Below are 19,356 nucleotides of genomic sequence, written 5' to 3'. Positions count from 1 at the left end.
TTGCGTGCGTATCGCGTCTGTATCACTACAAACGCGCGTCGACGGCGCGTTTAAAAAACGTGGTGTGCACAGGCCCTAAAACGTACATTAACAAACAAAGGAAGGTGAAGTTAGGCAATCCAGGCGTTCAGTAACAGAAATCGACATAATTACTTCAGTGCGCCGCGTAGGGCACCTGTGACCTACATGGCAGCCAAAGGATTAATTAAAGATCCTCGCCTAATGATTTAAGTCGGAATGTTTCCCCAAAACAAATATGTTAATGTTTTAGTTTGAACATAGCGACTAAACCTGTCTCGTAATGGTAAACCTCGAATTAAGAAATGGGCTTGAAGGGTTCGTTGTCTTATGTATAAAACTAGATGTACTTGCGTCTAATGATGCGACCACGAATTATGCAAGCGGCTGTCATTTTTAATTAAATAAATACGTACTGAATACGTAATCGCGAAAGACTATCGTAATGATAGAATGAGGTCGTGTAAAAAGAATCAAATTCCGGCAATTTACTATATTATGTAATTACTAGTGGTGCTGTGTACGGGTAGCCATCATGCAACTCAAGACTTGGCCTGAATCTCGCTTACGACATTTTTAAGATAAGCTGGCATTTTTTATTTAGTTATTGCATAGGTGGTTGAACGAGCTCACGGCCCACCTGATGTTAAGTGGTTACCGGAGCCCATAGATATCTACAGCGTAAATGCCGCCACCTACTTAATGATGAGATTGAGATGTGGTTCTAATGTCTCAGCATAGTAACAACAGCTGCCCCACTCTTCAAACCGAAACTTATTACTGCTTCACGGCAGAAATAGGCACGAAGGCGGTACCTACCTACCTGTGTGGACTCACAAGACGTCTTACCACCAGTAAAAAAAGATACATACAATACAAGATACAGAGCTACCGAGCAATATCACCCGCTCTATACTTACAGTGCATACTTACAGTATGTGTTATGTATAGTTCCGGTCCGATTCTACTGTAAATAATCGTCCCATTATTTTAAAGTTAAGACGGCCGTTGTTCATTACAATTGAGACTTCGACCTCAAATCTCAAAGCGCGCGACGGCACGCATGTGGCACCAAATAGGACAGCAGCTCGTACAACACTAAATAATCTGGAGTAGAAAGTTTATTACAACCATTGTAGTTCAAAACATGATGTATGTATTTCCCTTGCAGAGATTATTGAATGAGAAAATGATTTGTCATGCTTCAGGCGACACCACAAAACGTTTCGTTGTCGGATACTACATGTATCACATACTACCACAAAAGAAAGATAAAGGTAAAATTCGATAATTCGACTCAAGCTAATTGTAGGGGTACATGAAAAATACAAAGATATTGTGTTAAATGAATATAATATATGAGGCCGTCAGCGCAAAAGTGGCCTAAGCTTACCATAGTTATTATGGAGTAATGAGGTTTAAGTTTTCATGAATTTGAATTTGAATAGGCAAAAAAACAATACGCGCAAAAATAATGTTTACAAAACCATCTGTTATTTATGGGTGAAACTATGGATAGGCCGATTTTGGATAAAAATTTATTATATTTTAAATAAATTGCATTATACATAATTATAAGCATGATTATAAAAAATTGAGGGTTAGGCCACTATGATAAATATTATGATGTATTAAATGAATTAATAATAATATTAATATTATTTAACAGAATTACCAGACTACGTGAAGCCCCTAGGAGACCTCCAGAGCTTCGAAAACGAATGGATGGAAGTTGAGGTACTGGGGCCGCGTTCGCCGCTCATACAAGTGGACAAAGCGAGCGGCGCCATAGATATATCTGGTTCTAGTCCTCTGGCCGACGACACGGGCGTTCCCGCCTTCCTGTGCGATAATATTGATCCAAACTACATGCAAATCGATAGCGACAGCGAAAGCAAGTATCAAGATTGTTTATTTATAAACTAACTATTACTGGTGGTAGGACGTCTTGTGAGTCCGCACGGGTAGGTACCACCACCTTACCTATGTCTGCCGTGAAGCAGTAATGCGTTTCGGTTTGAAGGGTGGGGCAGCCGTTGTAATTGTACTGAGACCTTAGAACTCATATCTCAAGGTGGGTGGCGGCATTTACGTTGTAGATGTCTATGGGCTCGTCCATCAACCTATGCAAAAAAAACGCAACATATTGAAATTCCACTATTCTGAACATTTTCTGCTTATACGGTTAACACACTTGTTCACTATTTAAATTCAATCAACAATATAAGGAATTGCCTGAATTAGCCGAAAAGCAGAAATCAATAGGTACTGAGACGGATGATGGGCAAATTAAGAGCTCTCCATGATCGGGCTAGTACATCTGTATTTACTAATCAATAAAGTGTCCAAACTTGAATTTCTCATATTTCCTTTGCAGTACCCTTGTACAAGAAAACCCACCTAGATATAGATGTGAATAATAAAAGCGACCGGATCGAATGGGGCCACGCACGATATCAAGCCACGTTCCGACCGGACCAAGCCTTCGAAATGTGCATACAGTGGACAGTCGCCAGCGGAAATATTGTTGCCGAACTGGTGAGCCTCAATCGTTTGTTTGTCGACGATAAATAGTTCATAATCTATACTAATATTATAAAGCTGAAGAGTTTGTTTGTTTGAACGCGCTACTCTCAGGAACTACTGGTCCGATTTGAAAAATTATTTCAATGTTAGATAGCCCATTTATCGAGGAAGGCTATAGACTATATAACATCACGGTAAGGCCAATACAAGTGGAGCACCAATAAATAATCTTTCAATATAGGGTTTCAAATAGCTCTTTAACATTCTATCATTCAAAAATATTTTCACTTTCTACGTAAATGAAGAGGCGGGTAAAATTTAGCGTTATGCCAAAGTAACTATTCCATGCGGACGGAGTCGCGGGCAAAAGCTGGTATTTAAGAATATTTGACATAAACTGATTTTATCCAATCCTATAGCATATATATTTTTTTATAAAGTCATAAAACTCGAAGTACAAAATTTAATTATTTTCAAGATTGTGAAACTTCGATCAACAATAGTAACTAGATAAAGGGATACGTACAAAATTAAAGCAAAAACTGTCCGCGTGAATATATACTTATATAGCTACATTCGTTTACTAACAAACGGAGAAAAAAGTTTTGAAACACTTTTACTTTCAAACTAATAACAACTATGGCACCTAGTAATAAAGTCACAAATCTCCAAAACATTATCTAATACTTACGATCATTCGTCACATAAAACGAGCAAAGCAATAAATTACTTCTGTCACTTACCAATAAAAAGACATATTTTAAACAACTTTTAATGTTAAATCAATCTTAAGGTGCAATAAATAAAGTAACTTTTCCCTTAATTGCTCTGAGAACTAACATCGTTTTGCTTTATTTATTTTTGCTTCTTGAAATGCCGATTTCTATTTACTACAGGAGGTAAGGGAGTCGCGCCTAACACTAAAATAATTTATTAATGAATTAAAGTAAAAGTTTAGTTGTTTACTTTTTATGTTTTGGAAATGTATGTTTGTTAGTATCTATACATTACATATTATTTTATTAGCGTTACGTTTTTGTGTAATATATATTTTGTTTTCGCGACGAGTGCACATAATAAAACAACGTTTAAACGGTTTCAAGCGTGGTATTTTTATTACAATGTTTCGGCCACATTTCAGTAGCCGTGAGCACGGAAGGCAAATATGTCCAGTGTCAATAAGCGGAGTTCTTAGCTGGCTTATAAAAGTCATCTCTTGTTTCTCTGGCGACAATCGACATCCATTCTGCACACGTGATTGCTAGGAAAGCTAAAATAAAAATGGAAAGCTAAGTATCTAATGAGAGTCCAACAAACAGACACAAAAGCAGCATTAACCAATTTTAACCAACTAATTTTGAAGTGCTGCTAACAAATTTTAAAAAATTATTACAACACAAATCTACTCCATGCATTTACTGTTCTGTTAAGCAAAAGTTTATCCATGTGTTGGCCGAGCCTTGGCCAACATTTGTAGCGGTGGTTAAAAATCGGTAATTTTGTTCAAAATTTAATATTATTTATAAGTTTAAAGCTTACAATATAGTTTATACTTCATGTACTTACCGAAAGTAAGATACTCCGGCCGTTAAATTGCTTTTTCGGGCCTTATTTTTGAAACTTTTGAATACACACTGCGGTATTGTGAGACGGGTTGACATTGGCTGTGTTTGAAGTGAACTAAACAAAATAAGAGCTCACATTTCAAGTGCGCTGTTATTTGACGAGACGGATTTTATGCACCGACCCGAAATCTAGTTACTATTGTTGATCGAAGTTGTGAAAGAATATAAAAAAAAAACTTCAGAGGTGTCAAGGGACACCCGGATGGAACGAAGTTCCTTTCGATTAATTATTGAAGGAATTGTAATTTTTCATTTTAAGTTATAATAATAAATTACTGCATTATGAAGAAGAAAAAAACAATACTATGAACTAAATTACTATTGTTGAAACGCTATCTCGAGAAACTGTACTCATTACGCGGACCAATCGGATACGAGCAATGTCACGCGATAAGCGCCTACACGTTGATTGGTCACAATGACGGATCTAAAAATGTCGTGACAACTTTTCGTAAGAATTATTTCCGTCTAGCCCCCTTTCACAACGCGCGATAAGGAACTTCGTTCCAAAACTATCTCATTCGCATAAGCTCTGTAATTGAAGAAATGAGTGGATGAAGGGGATATGATACAATTTGTTAATTTTGAGAAAACGGGCAACAAACTTTTTGTTATTAGTACTTTTTCTTCATACATAACTCCATCGCATGCAATTTCTAAAAATAATCTTTAAACCCGGAGTTTTAAGATCTAATATGGTTTATACGCACATAATACGTTCATTCAATGTAAAAACTCAAAATTTTTAAAAATGGTACTTAACCTCTTCACTCCACTCATGTCTTCAATTATAACATCACCTTATAGTATAAAAAGCCTTTGCTGCCATTGAATTATTTCAATATGTATTTATGATTCCAGATATTCGGATGGGCTCGTAAAGCCTCGTCCAACTGTAAGCTACAAATGGTGCCTATTCCTGCGGACCCCCTCGCTTTACCATTCACCCTCAAATCAGACCCGTTGCGAGGTCCGATTTACATTCCTATGAACGTAGAACCATTGTTGAGAAATAAGACTGTTTTGTTTGAAGGTAAAAAAAAAACTTCCAGATAATCGTTGATTTTTGGTTTTCAATAAACAACTATAGATTTCGTTTGTCATTTTACAATTATTTACTCATTTAAATATTGCAATTATTTATTAATTTAATTATTTATTCATTTATATAATTTAAATATTAGATAGCTAATAGAGCTCAGGCACCGTGATCCTCCTGCTTGTGTCGTTCTCCTCATTACTAAGTCTGCTGTGATCCTTGGTCTCGTGGAGTGCATCGTGGAGCTTGATGTCCAGACAAGACCGAATTTGGTCCGATCATCTCGTGGGACTGCGTCTTCTGGGACGTTTGCCCTTTATCTAGCCCGTCACCAACAGTTGCTCAAAGTTGTGACTCTCCTTTCGAGTAATGTGTCCAAAGAACTTCAATACTCTACGAATGCATACTGTGGAGAGTCCAGTCTTAACATTAAGCTCCTTTAGTATTGACACATTGGTGCGAAAGGCAGTCCATAGAATCTGCAGCAATTTCCTCCAGCACAACATTACGAAGGGGTCTATGCGGTCAGTCACCATGATATTGAGTCGTTTTTACTGACTACCTTATTGAATTCCAACTTTCACTTCTCAAATAAAACGGTATTAATACACTTCGATAAATGGAAATAATAAATAATAAATGCGACGAAGGGCTCGACGAGTAAATTAGCCCTCAGACACAGCCCACTGAGTTTCTCGCCGGATCTTCTCAGTGGGTAGCGTTTCCGATCCGGTGGTAGATTCTGCGAAGCACGACTTTGCTAGGGTTCGTGTTATCAACGTCGTCAGGTTTGAGCCCCGTGAGGTCACCTACTAGTTAAGGTTACGCTGAAATAGCCTCTCAATGCTCTCAGCTTAGGTAGAAAAAAAAGGGTAATAATAATAAATTCGATTCGCAGGCTTCCCGGAAGAGACATGGCTCCAGCGTTTGTTCCTATTCCAAGAGGCCATAGTGGGTCGTTTCGGCTTCGTGAAGTGCACGGTCGAGAGCACGTCGCACGAGTGGGAGCGCGGCACGCCCCGCGGCTCGCCCACCGGGGACCACCTGTACGTGCACGTGACCGGGAACATGTTCATACTCATACCGACGACGGTCAAGTCCGAGCAGAAGTCGTCGAAGGTCAAGCCGCCGAACAGAACGCTGTGTAACAAGTACGGTGACTTTTTAATTCTACTACTGGTCGTACACCGTTCGAAATTCGAAAATATTAATTTAAATTATAAGTTTGAACATTCATAAGGCTCTATTGTCGAATACATTACCTCTATAATCACAGATTTCGTCTGAGACAAACGATATTAATCCATTCTAATTTGAAAACAGGCATTAACACACACATGTGGGTGTGTGTGTCAAATATATGGTAGTTGTGTAATGCTGTCTTTATTGATCCAATGCATTTTAATTTTTTTAATTGAAAAAAAAATTTGCTTTCTGCACTCCTCTATATCTATATTAATATATAAATCTACATTGGTTTTACGGATGTTCCTTTTAACTACAGAACCATGCATCCGATTGACTTGAAACTTGGTTTCCATGTAGAAAATACTTGTACTTAATGCCCTTAATGGGTAGGCTAACATTTATATATATATGAGTGTTGGACTCTCTAATAATAATGAAAATAAAGAATAATGTTAATTTTAAATGCCCAACGAAGCGGGCGAGTACGGCTTGTTCTCTATAAGTGTGGGAAATTTCATACTCCTTCGTCGGCGCAATTTCCGTAAAAAGGAGTACAAATTTTTTGCTTCATGTATTAATAAGTAGATTCTTCTTCTTCATTGTTCCCTCGCTGCTGACGATCGCGACTTCATGTGAATTGCCTCCGCAGTGTTCGATCATGGCATGGATCACATGGTATAGACTACCACCAACCGCTTCCTTAACCAGATCTGACCATCCGGCTGGTGTTCTGCACACGGCGCGCTGGCCCTTTATGCGACCCGAAATTATGAGCTCCTCTAATTCATGTCTGAGAGACCGCATGATATGTCTGAAGAAGCTCATGTTACCGGCAGATGACAGAGAGCCCTTTTCTATAACCTGCATTAAAGGCACCAAATCCACAGCGTGAATTCTCGAGTTACACTCGCAATATGTGGCTTGCTTTTACGAATCTAAAACCGATGCTAATGGAAACAAGATGCAGACTACGGAATAATATAACCTAAATCGAACTCGCTTAGAGTTTGGCCAATGCTTTGAATAAATTACAAAGAAACCTTTCCGGTCCTGAAAGTATGGCGGTACTAATTAAGTAAACACGTTTATCTTGAGTTAAGTTCTCCAATCTGAGTTTCAAAATAATTCTCTATATATAGATTGTCGTGATTACCCGTGATATCTATATATTAATACGTGAAGGAATAACTTTGTACACCTTTTTACAAAAATTGCGCGAAGGGGGGTTATGAAATTTCCCACACTTATAGAGAATATAGAGAAGGAGTGCAGAATGGTAATATTTTGTTAAAATTATGCATAAAGAATATATTAAATCAAGATTTAAAAAAACATTACACACCCACTACATGTATTTGACACACACACACACACGCATGCATACTATTTGTTTATTGTTAAACTTATGCTTATAGTCTGTGGTCAATTTGAGCATAGATTAAATATCGTTTGTCCTCAATAATATTTGTCTAATGTGTAGCTTGGCGAAATCTGTGATTAAGAAGTATAATAGACTTTGACAATAGAACCCTAATAATGTTCAAACTTATAATTTCAATTAATTAGTCGAATTTCGACTACTGCGGGACCACTAGTTATGTATGTAAGTTTGAATCTGACATCACTCTTCGGTAATTAGAAAGGGCAGCGCGGTGTTCTAACATACCGCTGCCAAAGTTGTCGCATTTTTACAATGACGACTATAACATTTGAAAATTTTATTGATTTGTTCTTGAATAAGTAGTAAGTAATATAAAAAAGGAATATACTGAATCAGTAAAAAAAAAATACTTTTTCATGTTACCTACTTATTTAAACAAACAAAAAAACATTCTCACAATGAACTTGATTATTCTTCTCTTACTTTTGTTCGTCGTGTTGTTGTAATTATAGTTTTCCAAATTCACATGCAAAGATCAACTTTGAATTGGACCGGGTTTTATTACCGCTTTATATTTATGATATCAAACTTTAAAATCGCTTTAATCTGATGATTCATTCCAATTATGCTTTCAAAGAAATAAAATTGTTTTATTGTATTTTTGCCCTTACACTTGCCCACCATTGCCCTTGATAAGGTTTTGGAACATGCAAAGATGTTATATGTTTTAAGAAAGCTTGCTAGATTTATAATAAAAAAGAAAACATTTTATATCGTAAACACGCTAAGTTCTCAACCTTCGCATGTTTTAAAATGTAACTAAAAACTTATTTTATTTGAATCAAATATAATCCGCTCCCACAGGTACCCTGTGCCGACAGAAGTTGCCAACAGTCCTCATGAAGCTTATATTTCTCGACATGTCGGGTACAAAACGAACGACTACAATAATAGCAGACGGGTAATTATTTGACCTCGCTCTACTAAATAAGGAAGTATACACAAACAGATATGATAAGTTATTCCATCAAAATGTAGTATGTCACAGTAGTCAAAACGTAAATAGATCGTTTAGTAATTATTGTTATCAAAACATCATGTAAATAAATTATTTTAATGGCTATTAAAACAACAAAAGCAAGTTTTGAGCCATTCATTAGGTACTCTGTTTCATTACAGTTACGTCTAAGCTTTATAAAAGATTACAAATATTGACCGTAGAATTAACACCTATCTATTATAGCTTGTGCACACCAAGATGGGATGGCAGAGGATTTTGCCACCAGTTAGCGCACTAACTGCTTTTTTTGTTGCTTAGATGGTTGGAAGAGCTCACGGCCCACCTGATGTTAAATGGTTACCGGAATCCATAGACATCAACGTAATTGCGGATGGCCGCAATGACCCTTGAGACCTGAGAATGAGACCTTGAGACATGACTTGTTAGGTCTCACTATTAACAGTACAGGCCGCCCCGCCCTTCAAGCCGAAACTCATTACTGTTTCACGGCAGAAAATAGGCAGGGTGATGGTACCTATCCGTGCGGACTCACAAGACGTCCTACCACCAGTAAAGTGCTTAGATACAATGGCATTTCAGTCGCATACTAAGACATCCGCAATTTGTTGGATCACGCAAAACTGCCTCGGCAGCACCTGCAGCCTTCTACAAATTTCAGTCATAAGTTACTTTTAACCGAGCAGTCTTTAAAGTATCTCTGCTTGCACTGCCCCACCTCGCGGTATGTGCGGCGTCCTTCGGCGTGCTATTGTATACCGCAACGGGTCCCCTCAGCGCCGTCTTCAATGACATGTCAAGAAATCTCTTTCAATTCCATAGGGTTATCTTCAAATAAGAATTTGCCGCATTCCTACCGAATAAGTTTGATAAAATGTTAATCTCTTGCTATTTCGTCCCTGTGTGGGTAGTCCATTTATCTTGATAGAACATATAATCAATCTCCTCTAGCTGCCTTCTCAAAAACTTGCTAAGAACATCATTAGAATCCATTATTGAACCAACCGCTTGATAATCAATAACAAGGAAAAAAAGGTTAACAAATGAAAATTATAATAAATATTACATAAATTCTTTAATTTTTAAATTTTTTCACAAATTAATAGAATTTTAAGAATTCTTTGAATTCTGTACTTGCAGATGGGATTTTTATGGTCTTGGAATCACATGATTTCAAAGAAATGGAAGGGTTCACAAACACCAGCCACAGGAGACGAAGGTTTCCAAATGCGAATGCTAAGGGATTTCAAACATTTCTGTGCCAATCAGGAACAGAGGCTTAGTCAATTTTGGGATCACTGCTGGGAACTAAAGGATAAATCCCGAGGAATGACATCTTGTTAATCTTAATTTTTGTATTACATAATGAAGTATACTTTATTTTAAAATATAACTATTTCTTACCATAAAGAGATTTTTTTATTAATGAAAGACACCTTGCAAGATATTATTTATTGCTTTTAAAAATACAAACTTTTCAGAAAATACATCATTGCAACATTATACAAAAACCTGTGAAGATATGTTTTATTTAGAAAAATGTTATTTTTTTTTAGTTAATCAAAGTAAAGGCACATGTATTTTCAAATGGACAAGTCATACTGTCATGTATGATATTACAATTCCTCACAGGTTTTCGTAACCATCTTAAACATAAAAATCAGTCATCACGTTCACTTATCACATACCTACACATCATACAGAACCTACATTTTGAGATTCTTTTGGAAAAATTGTTACAATTTCATGTAAAGCTTGTTAATGTGCACTAAAAGATAACATGCCACATACAGCATTCTAGATAAAACCTTCAAACCATAACAAAGGGCAATCACATCAATTTTGTTACCACAAAGAAAATAGCAATTCATTCAATGGCATTGACCTTCACTGTCGACTGTAATAAATGAATATGTCAAGCTAGACCATATATCATTTAATATTAAGATTACATTGATTGTCTTTTTAAAAGAAGCCTTGGAAGAAAACAGAAATGATTAAAGCAACAAAATTAAACTAGACAAACTCAACATAAGAAATCAGACAAATCACCAGCTTTATAAATTTTGAATTGTAACTATTATTTGGAATGGGAAGGTTATGATGATATGTAGAAATCTCTAAATTTATTATTGCTTATTATTTTGAATTTAAAACTCAAGCTCTTTCTAATACATCTTAAAGTTAGCTGATCAAAGAAGCTTTAATTTTTTTTAATATATTAAACTTATATTATTATGTCGTTCAAAAGATCATTTGAATTCTCTAATCACATTTTACTAATTTTCGTTGTTTACATTTCTAATAGCAACATTAAGTACAAATTACATTGCTTTGGAACAGTGTGAGCAAATACCAATTTGTGCATTTATTGCTTAAGGGTTTTGACATTATTTAAAATTAATTTGAGCACTGTACGTCCTACTTTAAATGCAAAATGGAATAATTATAATCTATAGGTACCTTAAAAAACCAACATTTATTTATTTATAAAAATATTCATATTTATTGCCAATGAAAAAAATATCATTTGTCATTTTTTCATCACAATGAACTAGGCATGGCATTGAATCTTACATCTCAAAAATAAAATAAAACAAAAACTTCATTAGCATAGTTGTAAAAACCAACTACATAAAAAAATAATGAATCAACTGTCAAACTTGATGTATTGAACAAAAAAGTTTTTATTTTGTCTCAACTTTAGTGTACTTATCTCATATTGGTATTCAATATTAATGAGAAGGTTTAGAAAATTTATCAAGTTATTTTTTTCCAAACAAGAGAAGGCGTGTCAGCATACTATTTATGCAAGGTACCTGTTTTTGTTGATGCATCGGTGTGATATCTGGTGTATTTGACTCAAAATCTAAAGCAACTCTCTGACAAACAAATGTCAAGAGTGTAAGAATATCTCTTTGAGTACCATAGTTTCTCAATTCTTCACAAAGAGATTGCATAAACCAAGAGCCACGAGTTGTGTTTCTCCAAGAGTAATAACCTGGTACCGTTGAGAACACAATCAAAAAGTCAGCATGAATTGGGATTCTGTAGGATGAAGACGAAGAACCATCTGTTTCAGTGTTGGATAATGTTATTCCACCATCTAACTTATCACCTTGGCAAGCTTGAATAAAGAACAGCTTTGGTTTTCCAGCTAGAGTTGGACATTTATCAGCAGTGAAGTAATACCACAGATTATCTGGTTTATAATGAGTGTCTTTGGCATACAACATACCTAATTCTCCATGACTCAACACAGCAACCAGCAGACAATCATTATCTGTGTGATCCATTTCAGATATCTGTTGTATATATCTGTTGATATCTTCAGCTCTTAGGTTATGAAGAACAGTAACACTGAAACCTAAGCCTCTCAGGACTTTAGATAAGCTGTCACTGTCCACATTGGTGCCCGTGCGAGATTTTAGATTATGAATTTCAAAATGTTCATGATTGAAAATGATCGCCATACCACGATTATTGTGGTTCATGTTATAGTAATGAGCATATCTTTCGACAGGCATTTTCGCATAACGTCGCCCTTGTGAAGATCCATGACTGCCCCATGCGTCGCCTTCGTCTTCGTTGCCGTTTTTCCTTTGTTCTGTTCCAGAGCCATTGTTTTTCTTTTCTTCATCAGCCATTTTAAAAATCACGAACCTTAACAATCGTGCAAATAATTGCACACGACCTCAGTAAATAAAATGGAGTTTTTAATTTACGTCGATGTGGTGAAAATGGAAAGTGTTAAAAATAACAACAAAAATTACCACGACTAGCAACAGCGAGCACAGACTAAGCAAATTAGAGATATTCCAGGCTTATATTAACTCTTAAGAGTTTGTAGTCCCAAATATCTATGGTTTGTAGTATTTTCTGCTGAGAAAAAGGGCGGGAACGTCAAACTAAATAGGCGCTTTTTTCAAGTTAATTTTAATTTATTTGGTTTTAGCCCTTTTTTACGACATTGTTTCCTAATTTTTCACTGTGTTTGAGTTTAAAATTATATTTCATAAGTGTGTTCCGTAATAATGGACGATGACGACGGGGGTGAGGGCTTCAGCTCCGCCCCTGTGTCCGCTCCCATAATAATGGGAAAAAGAAGAATGAAGTCATCTGAATACGACGAAAGCCGCAAAATAAAAATGACTTTCATTAAAAATAAGCGCGGTCTTTTTAAAGACCACCATGCTCTTTACGAAGACCTTACAAAAAAAGAATACCCAGTGCTTCTTCAATCAAGCATCTCACAACCAAATAACAGAGTCCCAATGGACCTGTTAAAAATAAACAAAGCATTAAAAAATATTCAAGGGGTCCAGTATGTCAAAGCTGCTGGTACCTTTTTTGCTAAAATTTACTTTGGCTGTGCTCGGGATGCCAACGCTTTTTTATTAAATGTAAGTTTTATGGAGTTAAACAATTGGACAGCCAAAATACCTTACGATAGCATTGAGAGTCAAGGAATTATTCGAGCTCCTGTGGAATTGAACGAAGAATCTCTTTTAGTAAATTTAAAAGCTTCATGCACAATACTCGGAGTAAAAAGATTTTTCAAAAAACAAGAGAATGGAAGTGACAAGCCACTGCAAACTGTGCTGGTTACATTTTTGGCGTCTAGCCATCCTGATCACGTCACATACGAGCATATTTGGATGCCTGTTTCGGATTATATTAGACCTGTGTTACAGTGCTTCAAATGCTACAAATTCGGACATGGAAGTGGTGCCTGTAAAGCCACTCAAGTTTGCTCTATTTGTTCAGGCAATCATTTTTATAAGGAGTGCAGCACTCCCAACATCTTCAAGTGCTCCAACTGCAGTGGGCCACATTCTGCAGTTTCTTACTCTTGCTCAGTAAAGGCAGCCAAGGTTGCTGAAGTAAAAAATAAGATCATCGGCAAGCAAACATCATATGCAGCCATACTAAAGACTCCTGTCATTAAGAACCCCGTGACCTCTTCTGACATACCTATATCTGCGAAGACCCCTCAAGGTAGGGCTTTAATTTCAGACATTATCAATTCAGAAATTGTCATCAGAACCATTACAAAAACTTTAATAGAATTGTTAAAGAAAAAGGATTCTAAATCCCCTTCTGGACCTATATCTACTCAGTTAATTAAAGAAATGCTAGTAATGAATTTTACATCATAAATTATGGATAGTTCTACTCAATCTTATATGCATAATTCTGTTGGTCAGTTTAATATCATTCATTGGAACTCTAGAAGTTTATTTCCTAAATTAGATCAACTTAAAAATTTCCTCAGTAAACTTGACAAGTGTGTTGATATGATTTTATTCAATGAAACCTGGTTAACTTCACATAAAATCATCAAATTACCTGGATTTAATGTTATAAGAAGAGATTCCAACCACCCACATGGTGGGGTTGCTATTGCATTACGCTCTAAGTATAAATTTAAAATAATAGACACAATTTCTCAATATCATTTTCAAAATATTTTAATTACAGTTTACATTAATAATTTTTCTTTTGACATTTTATGTGTTTACATTCCTCCACCACCAAATGGTAAGTTCACTATTAATTTATTGAAAGATTCATGTTCTAAATTTGTTTCAAATAATTATTTAATAATTGGTGACTTCAATGCACATCATGCTTCCTGGAGTTCAAGAGTCAATGATAGAAGAGGTAAAGCCCTTCATGATTATGTGGAAAGTTCTGAGTTAGTTTGTTTAAATGATGACACAATCACAACCTTTGCTCCATTTGGTCAACAAGGAAATGTATTGGATCTAGTATTCGCTTCCCCTGCTCTTAGCTCTAGTTGCACAGTTTCTGTCCTTGATGATTTGCTCAGTAGTAATCATTTCCCACTACTTATTGAAGTCTTTAACGATGCTTTTCTTCCTTCCCATCCTTCCTTTGGCCCGACCACCTCTTCAATAAATCAAGTTGATACACTAGATAATACCTCTTTAGCTAACATAAATTTTAATAAGATTGACTGGTCAAAATTTAATAAGTTATGTGAAAGTGAGTTTTCAAGTTTTAGCTTCGCTGATAACCCTCTTGAAAATTATAATATGTTTTTGAGTATTTTACATGACATATTAATGACTTTTGACAAAAAGTGTTACTCGCACAAAAAACGGAATTGTTCCAAAGCTGTTCCTTGGTGGAATGCTGATTGTGACCGCGTAGTTTTACAAGCCAAAGTTGCTTTATTATCGTACAAGCATTATCCAAATATGGAAAACTATATTATTTTTAAAAAGCTGGACGCTTTGAAGAAAAGAACTTTATATGAAATAAAACGTTCAAGCTGGATGAATCTTTGTTCATCATTCAATCGAATGACTTCGAGTAAAATTATTTGGGATCACATTCGTAGATTTAAGCACGCTAAACTCAATAACATTTCTTCGTCTTCAAGTTTTTTTCAAAATCCCGCTAATGCATCTTTGTTTTTGGATTCGATAGCTGGTTCTGAGAATGAAATTTCCGAATCTAAGTTACAAGATTTTTTTAACAGCCACGGAAAACCGGAGGCTCAATGGCTGGTAGACCCATTCTCTATGGGCGAATTTGCGACTGCATTAGAAAATAAAAAGGAAACCTCCCCTGGTCCTGATTTCATCTCTTATAAAGTAATCAAAAATCTTCCCCAGTATGCCAAGGAAATTTTATGTCAAATATTTAATGATCTTTGGCAAAACAACTGTATTCCTCCGATTTGGAAAACTCAACATGTAGTACCGATTTTAAAGCTTTACAAGGATCCCAACTGTATCAATTCTCACAGACCCATTTCATTAACTTCTTGTTTTTCGAAAATTTTCGAAACTATGTTAAAAAACAGGTTAGAGTGGTTTACTGAAAATAACAACTTAATACCAAGTACTCAATACGGATTTCGTAAAGGTAAAAGTACAATAGATAACTTAAGCTGTTTGATTGGCGATATTAAAAATAACTTCCATAATAATCAATTTACATTAGCGGTATTTTTGGATATTAAAGGGGCTTTTGATAATATAGATCATTCCTACCTTATTGAAAGTCTACATTCTTTAGGCTTTCCAGGACATGTTCTGTTCTGGCTGTACAATTTCCTGAACAAGCGCTCTATGTTTTTGAAAATTAAATCTAGTTTATTTGGTCCTAAAATTTCTACTAAAGGTACTCCTCAAGGTTGCGTTTTATCACCTCTCATATTCATACTTAGTTTAGTATGTTTCATAAAGAAAATTCCAAATTCTGTTAAACATTTATTCTTTGCTGACGATCTTGTTCTCTATGTAAACTGTAATGATATTAAAAGTGGTGAATCGGTTATGAATAGTTGTTTGCGTAATATTTACGATTTACTTACAAATTCCCTAAAACTTGAGGTCAATATTTCCAAAAGTACTGCAATTTTATTTTCCCAAAATGGATTGCATTACCCTAAAGTTTTATACAATTATGTTATTATTCCTGCTCAATCTTTCGTAAAATATGTTGGTCTTTCTCTAGATTTTGATCTTTCGTGGAAAACTCATATTGATGTTATTTGTAAAAGAGCTGAATTAGGTTTGAATATATTAAAATCGCTAACTGGAATAAAATGGGGAGCTGATCCCAAAGTTTTAAAAACTATTTACATTGCAACAATCCGAAGCCATTTCGATTATGGCTGTATGTTCTTTTCGGACGCAAATTTTTCTCTTCTTAAGAAATTAGATATTGTGCAAAATAGAGCATTACGAATAATTACTGGTGCTATGATGTCGTCTCCCATTAATTCCTTGGAAGTTGAGGCTGGTATTGTTCCTCTATTCATACGAAGAAGTTTTATATTAGATAATTATTGCCTTAAGCTTATTAGCCGTGATAATCAAGTAACTTACAGGTATTTGAAGTATGCAAATATTCCAAATTATAATTTAATTCCGCTTCCTAATTCTTCATCCATATCCAGTGCCTTAACGTACTTGAATTTTGAATTTCAGGATGTGGTATTTTGGTCTACCGTATTGCCTTGTTTCGAATATAACTTTCATGACATGTTGAGAGATGTGGCTGTTGATCTAATCAAGTTTAAATCTAAAAATGATTTTCTGGAGTTCCTTGAAGATAAGACTGATTTTGTTAAAGTGTATACAGATGGCTCTAAAACTAAAGATAGAACTAGTTTTGCATTTTTTGATTCATCCATGAACATAGGATCAGTTTATAAATGTAGCAATTTTTTCTCTGTTTTTTCGGCTGAAGTACTAGGCATTATATATGCTTTAGAGCACATTCGAGTAAATTACTCTGCAGGGGACAAAATTTTAATTCTATCTGATTCAATGAGCGCCTTGCAAGCTCTTAGAAATAAATGTATTAGTGCATCTGTAAATTATTTAATTTATAAGTTAAGAAGTTGTTTGAGTTTTTTGTATTTTAGAAATATATTTATTGAATTTTGCTGGGTGCCAGGTCACTCTGGTATTGTGGGTAATGAATTTGTTGATAAATTAGCGAAATCTACAAAAGATATAAATATTTCCGATTTTAAAGTTCCGTATTCAGATTTAGTTTATTCAATTAAACAAAATATGATGAAACGTTGGTCTAATTACTTGTCTAAGTCCAGAGAAACGAAAGGTAAATGGTTAGCTGAAATAGTCCCAGTACCTAGTACTAAATCTTGGTTTGATAGTTTTAGATTCTTCCCGGGAAGAGCCTTTATATCGATTATTTGTAGATTACGTATAGGCCACGGCCATTTTCCTGCGCATCTTTTTAGATTAAAGTTAAGTGATTCAGCTGCATGTACTTATTGTAACTCTGGCATGTGTGATCTAGATCATATTTTTTTTAATTGTCCTGAATTCAATCAACAGAGATTATTGTTTAATGCATTATGTAAAGACACAGGCTTAAAATCTATTCCTAATTCCATTCAAGGTATTTTAAAGCTTCCACAACTATTCTCAATAGTGTATAATTTTGTACTTCACACTATAGGACGACTATGAATGTATAATTCATGAATGTATCATAGGTCTCCTGCTTATGTGCAAGTTTAATTATTTTTTTATAACGACTCATATTCTTTTTTTGTTGTTTGTTGAAAGAAAACTTGTAAGTTTTTATTTTTTTATAGTAAGTTCTTGCAATTCATTTTGTCATTAATTTGTTATTTTCAATGATTTGTAATTGTTTCTTGGTTTGGTTTGTTTCTTTTATTTGTGTTTTATTGTAAGTTCTAGTTCATGTTCTATTTTTTTGTAAAATTAGTTTAAGCTGATGGCCGTGTTGCCAATGCTTTCAATAAATTAAAAAAAAAAAAAAAAAATTTTCTGCTGCCTACTATTCTCTATGGATAAGACCCGGTCATCGTTCTCATCGAACCCGTTGCTTGCGACGAAGTGCTCGACGAGTAAATTAACCCATAGACAAAGCCCACTGAGTTTCTCGCCGGATTTTCTCAGAGGGTCGCGTTTCCGATCCGGTGGTAGATTCTTTGAAGCACTGCTCTCGCTAGGGCCAGTGTTAGCACCACTCCGGTTTGAGCCCCGTGAGATCACCTACTAGTTAAGGTTAGGCTGAAATAGCCTCTCAAGGCTATCAGTTTAGGTAGGAAAAAAAGGATAAGACTTATTGGCGTTAAATTTTGTGATTAATATTAATTCAGGTTTCAATGGATAATAATGGTGTCTTACTAACCGTTTAGCACAAGTGTAAGTGCGCAAATGTAGAAAAATCAAGCAGAATTGCTAGACAACAGTTCTTCTGACCATTTTGCCGACAGGCTATATTATTTCATATTATCCAATAGTAATGATGCTGTCTTATTTCACTCTATTTAGTTCAATTTTAGTTCATTCTATTTCATTGCTAATCTTTTTTATGTCTGAGGGATTACTAATGGTCCGGAGTTCTTTCCAGCTTCACCAGGTCAGCTGCTTGCAGCTGAGAAGATCCAGTGAGAAACTCAGCGGGCTAATCCATGGGTTAAGTTGCACGTCGAACTGTTTGTTGAGTTCGACGAGTACGACTACTGGGGACCCTAAGCCTGCTCTTGGTGTTAGAGCTGAAGCTCTCTAATGCAATAGTTATTGGATCTGATGGATCCGTAAGGACGTGTCTAAGATGGTTGGCACTGCGCGAGCAGGTTTCGCGGGGTAGTCATCGGTAGCAACGACAAGACAATCACCATAATGCTTAATTAACCTTATCGAAATACCGTTCCAATGCTGGCTTCAGGTGTTTCCGGATCGATTCAAGACCCAGGTCATCGTGTAGGTCGACTTTTCTCACGAACCACGGTGTTCCGACGGCTAACCTGCAAAAACAAGATTATAGGGCTTGGAGGGTGTCTATGTGAACAAACACTTGAAAGTTTTGTAAAGTGTCACATGGTTCCGAAGTGACATTTTACTTCGCTTACAGATCATGGGGTAGAGTCTGCCGAGAATAAATGCGGCACAGTCGCGGACTGATTTTATATGTGGCCAAAGAGGATGATCGGCGGTGTGAGAGTCCTACTGCTAATCCGGGAGGAAAATCGTGTGGAGCTTCCCCTTTGAAATACCGATGTGCATTTAACTGGGTT

General features: G+C 35.7%; 2 protein-coding genes across 10 annotated transcripts in view; one reads left to right on the top strand and one right to left on the bottom strand.

Annotated features, from left to right (window-relative positions):
- The window catches only part of LOC101742243 (GATOR complex protein Iml1), a 34,581-nt gene extending 24,376 nt beyond the window's left edge, over nt 1–10,205 (top strand). For 8 of the 9 annotated variants that reach the window (XM_062670674.1, XM_062670673.1, XM_021353480.3 and 5 more), the window contains 7 exons: nt 1,190–1,295; nt 1,688–1,912; nt 2,396–2,556; nt 5,031–5,202; nt 6,107–6,359; nt 8,642–8,738; nt 9,936–10,205. In XM_062670674.1, the coding sequence (XP_062526658.1) occupies nt 1,190–1,295; nt 1,688–1,912; nt 2,396–2,556; nt 5,031–5,202; nt 6,107–6,359; nt 8,642–8,738; nt 9,936–10,139 (1,218 nt within the window). In that variant the 3' untranslated portion in view covers nt 10,140–10,205. Of the gene's footprint in view, nt 1–1,189; nt 1,296–1,687; nt 1,913–2,395; nt 2,557–5,030; nt 5,203–6,106; nt 6,360–8,641; nt 8,739–9,935 lie in introns of those variants that run through there. The other variant, XM_062670675.1, reaches the window with a different exon arrangement.
- A 1,057-nt stretch (nt 10,206–11,262) lies between these two features.
- Nucleotides 11,263–12,543, bottom strand: Caspase1 (caspase-1). The gene is given in 1 exon segment (NM_001043585.1): nt 11,263–12,543. A coding segment is annotated over 1 exon segment (882 nt). The 5' UTR covers nt 12,443–12,543; the 3' UTR covers nt 11,263–11,560.
- Nucleotides 12,544–19,356: the final 6,813 nt, after the last annotated feature.

The sequence above is a fragment of the Bombyx mori genome, chromosome 10 (genome assembly GCF_030269925.1).
Source record: "Bombyx mori chromosome 10, ASM3026992v2".
Lineage (NCBI taxonomy): Eukaryota > Metazoa > Arthropoda > Insecta > Lepidoptera > Bombycidae > Bombyx > Bombyx mori.
This window is presented reverse-complemented; position numbering and strand designations above follow the sequence as displayed.